Source organism: Anneissia japonica, unplaced genomic scaffold (genome assembly GCF_011630105.1).
Source record: "Anneissia japonica isolate Jap-2015-1 unplaced genomic scaffold, ASM1163010v1 scaffold288031_len342695_cov171, whole genome shotgun sequence".
Taxonomy (NCBI): domain Eukaryota; kingdom Metazoa; phylum Echinodermata; class Crinoidea; order Comatulida; family Comatulidae; genus Anneissia; species Anneissia japonica.
Window position 1 is genome coordinate 206,943 of NW_022725829.1, and position 10,744 is coordinate 217,686.

The 10,744-nt window shown below is 33.6% G+C and overlaps 1 protein-coding gene across 1 annotated transcript in view; it reads left to right on the forward strand.

Moving 5' to 3' along the window:
• LOC117112929 (membrane-spanning 4-domains subfamily A member 6C-like) overlaps positions 1-9,715 on the forward strand; it is a 25,596-nt gene extending 15,881 nt beyond the window's left edge. Inside the window, exons 4-7 of the mRNA XM_033256150.1 lie at positions 4,477-4,626; positions 5,204-5,332; positions 5,760-5,829; positions 6,249-9,715. Coding sequence (XP_033112041.1) covers positions 4,477-4,626; positions 5,204-5,332; positions 5,760-5,829; positions 6,249-6,361 — 462 coding nt within the window. The 3' untranslated portion in view covers positions 6,362-9,715. The remainder of the gene's footprint in view (positions 1-4,476; positions 4,627-5,203; positions 5,333-5,759; positions 5,830-6,248) is intronic.
• Positions 9,716-10,744: the final 1,029 nt, after the last annotated feature.

The window sequence follows — 10,744 nt, forward strand, 5'->3', positions numbered from 1 at the left end:
TTTCAGAATTAATAATCGTTTTTTATCTTACTGAATATTTATTGTCTACCAAATGAAATATGAATTATATTTGAATCTTTAGAAATACAATTTCTACAATATTAATCTTGTTTTTATATAGATAAATGTTCGATAAATACTATCTTTCATAAAACAAACGAAATTCAGCGCGTCTATTTTCATTCCATCAATGGCGTTTGTAAACATGTGCACTGACGTCATCGTCGAATCCCTGGACTTTCGACGGCAATGCCTGCCTGCCTAGGTCCCAGGCCAACCAATAATAATTAAAAAAAATGTATTTTTTTAAATATAGGCCCATGGAGCATCCTAGTACATGCACTTCAACTTTTACAACAAAAGCCTATAGGCCTAGTAGTACGTCCTACTGTACTTAAGCCTAGGCGTACATTAGTTTGATGTCGTCGGGGTACAATTCTGTCTCTAAATGCAGCGTGACCACTAGGGAAAATCAAAATTCCCAAGAGTGGGTCTAAAAATTCCCAAGATTGCTTTTGAAAACCCAAGATTCTCAAAATATTCTTCATTTAAAAGTCCTCCATTTTAAAGCTTTTTCAATGAATTATAAAACTGTACAGTATTTTGTACTGTATAGGCCTTAACGAAGTGTCTGGGTTTTCTAGACCAGAAACTCGTTCGCTTTGGGCCATAGGCCTACTATAAGGCCTACTCTGTGCGTCCGTGGAAAATCCTTTTTGGTGACTAAAACGTGATATCCTTTCCTCTGGCCGCATTGTATGTTAGGACAAGAATTTGAAGTTTGTGTGCAATTTCACCCATTCGATATTAACAAAGTCAGTACTTCACACACATTAGGCCTATGGCCTACAATATTATATAAAAAGGCATAATCGATCTTTACAGAGTGTCGAATTGATCTGTCAATTTTATACCAGGGCCCTACAGTATTGCATAGGAGTATTTAACAATAAGAAAAATGGGGAAAACAGCTTCCTTTGAAATCTACTTAAGCGAGTGTGTATGAAACCGGGTCTATGGCAACTAAAATTTGATACTACGTCTAGAAGTGTAGAGATACGAATCCTATTACTAAAAACTGTAGAATTCTAAATGATTACAAAATGACCAAGCATATAAATGAATCGGTCTAAAATGATATTCAAAGATATTATACAGCTATAGACCGCTAATGTTTGTTTTGCATGTCTATAACACCGTCACTCACAAATTAACGTATGTAAAAATTGGTCGTAAAATTTGATAACAAGTTGACCATTCAAATCCATTGTAAATATTTATTTGAATCCGTACACCGATTTTGTTTCAAGTTGTTTGTTTTCAATATTATAGCTGTTTCATTAGGCCCTACGATGACAATGTTTTGAAATCGTGCTGTATAACACTCCAAAATTTTTTTTTATGGGTAAACAACAGAAGGCTCTGAATTTTTTACAAGTTGACCAAGCGTGTTGCTGCATCATTATTGTTCAGTTACGATCACTATTCAGAGAGCAGCAGGCTGATAATTTGTTTTTCCCACAGCTATTTAGATGTCGTTGTTGGTAACTTTTTTTTTTAAATTGTGAGTGTAAATATTCTTTAGTGTATTAACTTTAGATAAGAATTGTAGATAAATAATGCACATAAAATCAATTGTCGATGGAGAACGGCGTCAGTCATCTGATTAGTCCAATATTAATAGTACCGATATTTTGAATACTCCTTCTTCCGCGAATTGTTTTATTGACAGTGACTCATCTAATTCTTATATAATCACTTTCAACATTTTAATCTAAATAGTTCACCATATCGTAAAATTTTGAAGACTGTACCCACCCAATTTGTTGGCGATCCTCAGTGTATGTTATGTTAATGAATCATGTCATAATGTACAACAAGGGAATGTGTATTACAATATGCCAGTACGTATTTTTTAGATTTTGACACACTCCGTTCTGTTGTGTGTGACTGCTGTTGAAAACAAACTTCCTCATTTTGCTATGATGACTGAGATGGACCATGTTGATTTATTAATAATATTTTGTTTGGGATGGGGAAAAAGGAGTCAATTTCCCAAAAATGCTCCATCAGCACATAGTTTAGTGAGGTCTATAGACAATATGGCTATGGAATTTACTAACCACACAATCAAGAATCATTAAGTCGCAAAACTTTAGCTGCATTTGTTGGATTAAACTTTAACTTCGTTTGGTGGCGCCATTTACTCTAGGTAGACGGAGACCGGTTTTGTTACTGGTTGGTACATTTCTTACAAACATTCAGCCAAAGGCCAGTGAAAGCTCGATGTTTGCCATCCTTATGTGAGCTATCGTAAAGTCATGGTTAGCAGGAGTTGCGTTCAATTTAAATCTCCGAACTTCTGAAGCTGAGATATTCTATGAATGTAGGCTTGTATCGCTTGCTACAATTTAAAAACGGGTGACCAAATAATGAAAATAATTTTGATTTAATGCTGGGTAAGTTAAAAACAGACATTCCGTCCGAGTGGGACTCATTCAAAAATTCGAGGGGGTTCGCTAGAAAACAGGGGGGTTCGCCCGAACCATAACCCCTTCCCCCACCCCCTGGCTACGGGCCTGGTAGGCCTACAGGTAAATGGAAATAACTGGCCAAGTAAGTTATTTATGACACAATCAATTTTGGTGTATTCATTCTTAACGCGTCCTACGAAATTCTTACGAGACAGCACTAGTCCGTGAATTTTTTAACAAGATCGGAGATCTAAAGATGCAATCTCTCTTCCTCCCTCCTGGCGCCCCCCCTCTCTCTCTCTCTCTCCCTCTCTCTCTCGGCGCTTATTTTAACAACCATTAAATTTAACATTTGTATAATTTAGCATAATTTTCCATCAGCTCTTGGCATAATTTGATTTGGATCACTGGTCACAAAGATAGGTATAAGCCTAGCATTCAATTAGTATTGTAGACGCATAAATAACGCTAAATGTTTTGATTTTAAAGGAGATAGAGAGTAGTTAATCTACCAGTATTTTAATGATGGAACCGGTAGTTCGTATGGAGGAATTATTGTCTTGCTTAAACAGCTTGTTTAACACCTCCCCATGCTACAATGTAGCTTGCAACAATAGAAATCCTGATCGTTTTACTTGTAAATTCTGAAAATGTTGTATTTTTCAAATGTTTATATTTGTGACAGAAAATGTAGTAATATATTGGTGGTTTCTGACCCAATTGACCCCTGTGCAACTTTGACCCAAGTGTAGCCTATCACCCATTGTATTGGAGGTGTCACCGATTTTACTAACTTTGATTGAAATCAGCCTAATCGTTTATCACAAGTGGCGTTTTGAAATGTTGACAGATAAAACATAAAATAACCCTTTAATGACTTTTGATCCCAAATTTCTAAACACCATACTGACTCTGCCTATACCAATGCATATATGCAAAGACAAGACTGTGCTATAGTATTTGTGACAAAAGTAGTCTTTAAGGTATTTTTGGATTTTTTTTATCCTAATAACCGCTACGTGACATTTGAACCCAAGCTGTGAACACCCTATGTATGGGAGGTGCAACCCCTTAATGACCGTTGATCTTAAATCTCTGAGCCCCATATAGACTCTGCCTCATGCCATTGTATTTGCATACGACTATGGTACATTATTTGGGAGATAAGTGGTCTTTTAAAAGATGTTTGGTTTTTTATTACTCTAATGAACCCTGTGTGACGTTTGACCCCAAGTAGTAAACAACCCATGTATGGGAGGTGCCACTTTAGACTGAGGGGACAAGGGCTCCGCCTCCACCACGACAGCCAATAGGCGTTACGCCACTGAGAAAAGGGTAGGGGATTGTCTACCAGTTTCTGATCAATTCACCACTAGTAGAAATAGGTTTTTCGACTTTCGTTAGTTAAATTGTGTATTTCACAATGAACAATTCAAGCCAATCCAAGAGGTGGGCTAACTATGTGTTAAAAATATGGTTCGCTGTGATATACTCAAGTGTGTATTAATTTATCAAATTTGATCTTGCCCCTTACTGTCATAGTGCACTAGCCTTATACCCACTTGGGGTTACCCCAAACCACCGTATATCCTTTTAAGTACCGCCCTGCAGTTCATCAGTGAAATCAAATGTTGCAACTATTCGTTTTTAATTACAAAGTTCAAAGTTCAAATTTATTCACCGTTTGAAGAAAAAAAAATCCATCTAGATCAGTATGGAATATTTGAGGGCGATACATGCAAGCTGACCTTGTTACATAACTATGAAAAGATTGGTTTTTGATGAAATAATTGTGGAAATTTACAGGAAGGCTATTATTAACAAAATTATACATAAATAATGCTTTCAACAAGTTATGTATATCATATATAGTAAGAGTATTGAATTTAACAAATAAAGAGGCAGTATGATCATATCGTTGAGCATTAGAACATAACCGAATGATTACACTAAAGTTCAGTTGAGCTACAGTAAATAATTTTGCACTTTTGTTTATTTGCAGACTGCCGGTGGTCTTGTGATGAATATCCTCTCCATCATATGTGCCTGTATCATCATAATTTTGATGAGTATTACTACGTTACTGGAGGAATACGGAAGTAATGATCACTGTGCATACGAGAGCGGTTACATTTATTATTATAGTGGTTGTGTATGTAAATTCCTAAGCACATTTTTCATAGTTTTCTTTGCTATTAACATTCTTACTACAATACAATGAAAATTATGTTGATCTTCTTAGTTTTCTCTTAATGATGTTAGTCACTTAACTAATGCATTTCTAATCATTCTTACATTATAAGTATATTTTTATCATTTTATGTTCTCAAACTATATGACTTGATGAAAAAATGCGGCTCGTATGGCGGTATTCCATACACCAAAATAGTGGCGAAGAGATCATACAAAGTTAGTATACCTGTTGTAAAAAATAGAGAAGGAACAACCCAGCTAACAATATTACCGAATTATAATAACGTTGCAGTATGATGTTCAAACAGGGTTGTATTTGTAAAACTTTTAATACCAGTACGTAATTTCAAACCAAGCAAGGTTTCAAAAACGCGTATGCAACGTTGTGTTAACAATATTTTCTCACATAATCTATCGAAAATGTTTCACCACGTTTTTATATTGTTAGAATAACGTTTTGAGTTTGCTGGGAAATAAAAATTAGCATATTATATAAAATACAGAATTATCATTGTTTTTTATGCTTCTGTTTGTAGAAAACAGAGAAAGCCATGGATATAATTTTGCTTGTTCTTGGTGTAATTGAGCTTGGATTGACAATTGCTGCTGTTTGTGTATTATCTATGGATGTTTGCTGCTGCTCAACTTCTCAACAAGGAATGGGGGTAATGGATGCAGTGTCCTCAATATTGAATTATATAATCCTAAAAACTAACAAAATTACATTTATGTTAAAAATAAAAATAACAGTGCTTTACTTATATATAGTTGTGACATGTCGTCATCATGACATAAGTGTAATATGACAACATCATGATTATATATTTGATATGACGTCATTATGCTTGTAGTTATGAAGAACTAACATATTTGTCATATAAAACTTGATATTGTAAAAGGGAACTTAAAATGCAATAAAGGTGTCCTAAGTAATATGCATTGTTTATCATCTGTAAGGATATAAATTATATTACTACTAAGATATCCCTATTTAAATACTTGCAAAAATACATATAGCGTTTGTGGATTCTAGTGATATTCAAACATTAAGTAAAATTAAGTACATTATCGTGGTGGTTATTTTTAATATAGGCAACGCTGTTGAGGGATCCTGCTGAACTTGCGGAAATACAAACTAGATACAGCCAAGTTGTTGTACCAGGTATAATATTCTTCATATTATATATCATTCACATAATTAATATCTATATTAGAGTTCTATTTTTCTTCATTTTCACGGAGAGTACCAAACACAGGCCTACGTTGTGAATAGAGAGTGACTGGGGATAAGAGTGAGGGTACGCTTTTATGTAGAGTACAATTCCTGGAATGATGATTAAATATGGTTGATCCCTATATTCAATTAATCATTAATTTTATCATCAAAATGTATAACTTGCAGTATGGATATATATTTACAATACAAAATAAAATTAGAAATTTCATACTTATACTTTTGGGAATGTCATAAATTAATCCTGCTCTTTCATTCTATTTATTACACACATTTTGTGACATACAATCAGGCCTAATTTATGTTTATTTATTTTAGATTTATGTATTATGTTTATTTGTTAACAGCTGGAGCATACCCAGTATCTCAGGTCCAATATCCTGCTGGCCAGCCTCAGCAGTATCCTGCGGCTCAGCCTCAGAATTATCCTGCTTGTAATCCTTCCCTTGGAGCACCTTAGAACCAATAGGGTACTACTCCATGAACCGGAAGTATCTTGGAACCCATCAACTTAAACTGGACTGAACCTGTATCACAGAACAAATCATCTTACACTGGACTGGAAGTACCTTAGAACCAATAACCTTACACTGGACTGGAAGTACCTTAGAACCAATAACCTTACATTGGACTGGAAGTACCGCCGGAACCTATCAACTTACACTTAACTAAAAGTACTTTGGAACCCATCAATTTTACACTCAACTAGAATTACATGGTTCCCCCTCCAAGTAAAGACCACTTTTGGGATGGAAGTTTCTAAGGTTTTTAGCTGTCTCTCATTAGATTGATAAAGATAAAAGACATTTGTTAATATGGGACCACAGAGAATTGGTCCTTAATCGGAGGTGGTCTTTAATTGGAGGGTCTATAATTAGAGGGAGACTTGTAACTCGCAATCCATTATCTTACAATGAACTGTAAATACATCAGAACCAGAAGCAGTTGTCTTACACTGAATTGGAGTCCTATCATAATCCACCAATTTACATTCAACTGACAATGAAATAAACAAGTGGATTACAATTTTTCTTTGCTCTGATTAAATTATTGTTAACTTCGAAAAGAAGGCTCCAGCACGACGGCCTTCTTCCGCAGGTGGAGTCTACAAAAACATACTCAAACATACTCTACTCTATAACTTCATAACTTCCTTTATTGTAAACTAAATGCTATCGGTATTGAGTATCATAAATGGTTTAGGTCATATTTATCTATCATATACTAGCCTGTTCAAATAAATGGTGTAAAGCCTGATTTGTCTATGGTATCAAGGTAGTATTTGGGGACTCTTTTTTCTTCTATAAAAATAATTTGGTATTTTGTGAACTTCTTTTATATGCTGATGACAGTGCAATTCTATTTTCTCACAATGACCCGAATCAAATAACAATAAACCTATACAGTATAAAGTTCTAAAGGATTGTAATTAATCGCTCTGTGAAAATAGGCTTTCGTTAAACTTAAACAAATCAATATGTATTATTTTGGAAGTAAAAAAAAGAAGTTAAATAAGGTTATTAATTTGCATATCGAATATGGTTAAATAATTTTTAAAGCTAAGAAATTTGTAAAATATCTGGGAATTGAGATTGACAGAAATGTTACGGGTCATAAGCAAAGCAAATTCACGGCTGGAATATCTTTATCGGCAGGCCTCATGTTTAGACTCATACTGTAGAAAAGTTTATGTAAGTCACTGATCCTCTTTTCGATTATGCTGCTCCATCGCCAAGTTCTGTAACACTCATAAAAGATATAAAATTAAACTTCAAACGGATCAAAATAAAATGGTAAAATTTATAAAACATCTGAGATCTAGGGAACACGATAGGACAATTTGGACGCTCGGATGTGGGACTGCTTAGTGTTGAAGATAGGATAACATTTCTTCGCTTACGGTATGTCATGTTTATAAAATTAATAAATTGCCCCTCTTATATACGAAAAATCACTTTAAAAGAATCTGCCATAGACATAGCACTATAATTAGTTCACTTAACTATAGAATACCTATTATTACCTCAGATGCTTCAACAACATTTTAGTTTAATGCTTTCTCCCAGCCGATAGAATTAAATGGAAATTAAAAACTCTACCTGGCACAGTTAAAGACAAATTTAAAAGAAAGTTTGTTAAGTGTTTTAAATATTTCTCATCTTTTTAAGTAATTGATTTTTGTTTTGTGTTTCTCGTCTCTTAATTAGAGAGCTTTTGGAATTAAGTCTTAGGATTTTCGGGCATTTGGCATGTTTTCTTCCTCTTGTTGTTCTGCCTTCTTTTTTCTATTCTCTTGATTTTTTTATATTAATAATTTTTTTATATTATTTTTGAACTGTTTGATCGTGTTTTACACGATTTTAACTTGGTTTTGTATTTCTTTTCAATTTGAATTGTATTTGCTTGCTGTATTTCTATAGGCCTACCTAATAAAGTAAAATCCACTTAACATCACAATTATTATTCTAGCATTATTCTAGCAACATAATTTTAAATTTGAAAACGATATTCAATTATACATTTTAGTGATGATAAAAAAAAATCAGATTGCGTACAGTAATAGGCATAGTATTATGCTATAATGGTTTTATCTGTACGAGCAATTTAGCGTTCACATCCAAATATTGGGTCATATCAAATAGATAATCTACTTGATTATTAAATAGGTAAAATTATTATTTTGTGTTATGGTTTTTGTTCCTAGTGCCCCATGGGGGTTGTAGACACTTGGCGTCTCATTTGTAAGTTGTGAGAGTAAAAGGTTGCAAAAATGATGGGATGCGTCATAAGCTAAAGATAGGAACGAAAAGTAAAGGCCTGTTTATACTTGCAACAATAACGATAAAAAGCTAAAAAAGAAAAAAAAAAGAAATAAGTGAAGTTATAACACTAGGACGATTCAATAACGATTTATCATGTATACGATAAAACATATTTAACAAATCAAATCAAATGACGTCATGATCATGAAAAAACGATAAAATCATTGTTCATCGTTTTTCCATGATTATGACGTCGTTTTAATTGATTTGTTAGTTGTTATCGTATACACGAAAGCCGTTGTCGAATCGTCCTAGTGTAAAAATTTCTCTTATTTTTATTATTTTCTATAAGAACAATTGCTTTTTAGCATTTTATCGTTACCGTATGCCTAGATACAACCTGTCCTAGAAAGAACTAAAAATTCAACAATCTGTTACTTGTACAGTTATTCAATTAGGGAAAAAAATATTGTGTTGGCCACGAAATACAGATATTTTTTAATGAGCTGAAAGGCTAGAATTGGCCTATCTTGCGACGGTAGGCGATGCGACAGTGTTATGCGATCGTTTAGCTATTCGCTATAGATTAAAAAATTGTTTTTTTTTTATTTTGTTGTATTTTCTACATTTTTTTTAGACATAAACACATTATTTGTAAAAAAAAAAAATCCTACCGACCTACCTATTTTTAGGATTTCCCCGAAATGTGGCCAACAAAAGAATTTTCTTTTTTTTTTAGCTTTAACGCATTGAAATCTGTAAGACCGCAACTTACTTTTACTACCACTAATAATTGATAATATGTTAACTTCATAAACAAGATAAAATTACTCAGACGAGCTATATTTGAAACCAATCCTTTCATAGTGGATTATTAATGATTCCATGTTATTACACAGTTACTTTGTGCATGATTTTATGTTCGCTTTTTCAAAAATTATATATGATTTTATAAATCCAATATAATGCTGTAAAGTACAAAATGTAGATTTAGCAAATAAAAATTGTGAGATTTATGGTATAAGGCGTAATGTCTATGATTACAATTTTTTTTTTTAAATTAAAATTTAATTCAAACAAAGAGAAGATTAGATAAACATTCTTTCCTAACAGGCTGTGTCAAAAATTGAGATCCAAAACAACCATAATCATGTTTGTACCAGATGTCTTTACTGAATAATGGAAAAATTTACCAAGGTACTCACACCAATTCAATTGTTAATGATGACAAAACTCATTGCTCGAATTCATCATTAGCTATTTTCAGTCCACATCTCGACGAAAGCCTCAGCATGTTGGCGGCATACCATGTACCAATCTCTCTCTTGCTGTGTAGTACCAATTCGCTATTCCCCAATGTCGATCTCATTTCTCCATTTTTTACGCAGCCCCATTGCCAAGGAAAGGTGGAAATGGGGGGGGGGGGGTAGGAGTGCTCATTTTCCCTGCTTAATGTTTTGCCCTCTACTAAAATCAAAGATATTGAATTAATTAAAACAAAGAGTAAAAAATATTTTTTTAAATAGCAAAAACAGTTATTGGAGCAAAATATTCGGGAAGTCTGGTCAATATTGAACACCTAATGACAGAATCGCATCACCCAACGATTTCTAAGAGTGCCATTTGAGTTTTTGCTTGCTGGTACAGTAGAAACCTTCCTTTGGGACACCCTTATTCACGGGACACACCTATCAATGGGACACTTTTCCGTGAAACAAGGAGCAATATATCTTTTAACACTGTGACCAACTCCTATTAAGGGAACACCCCTATTAAAGGGACGGGGACACTTTCTGAGTGTGCTAAATGGTCAAATAACCCCTATTAGGGAGACACTAATTTTTTATATTGTATCAACAAAAACAACAGTCTCAAAATAAGAAAAATTCACACAACTTTATATATTGACACATTTTGAGTAATTTATTAAGGAACTTTTATCACCATTTTAACTATTATGACATTTCTACCGCTGTTTGTCAAGGGCGAGCTTTTGTTAGACTACGTAGGTCCCTAATAATAATAATAATAATAATAATAATAATAATAATTATACTACTATAATAATACTTTTGGTTCTC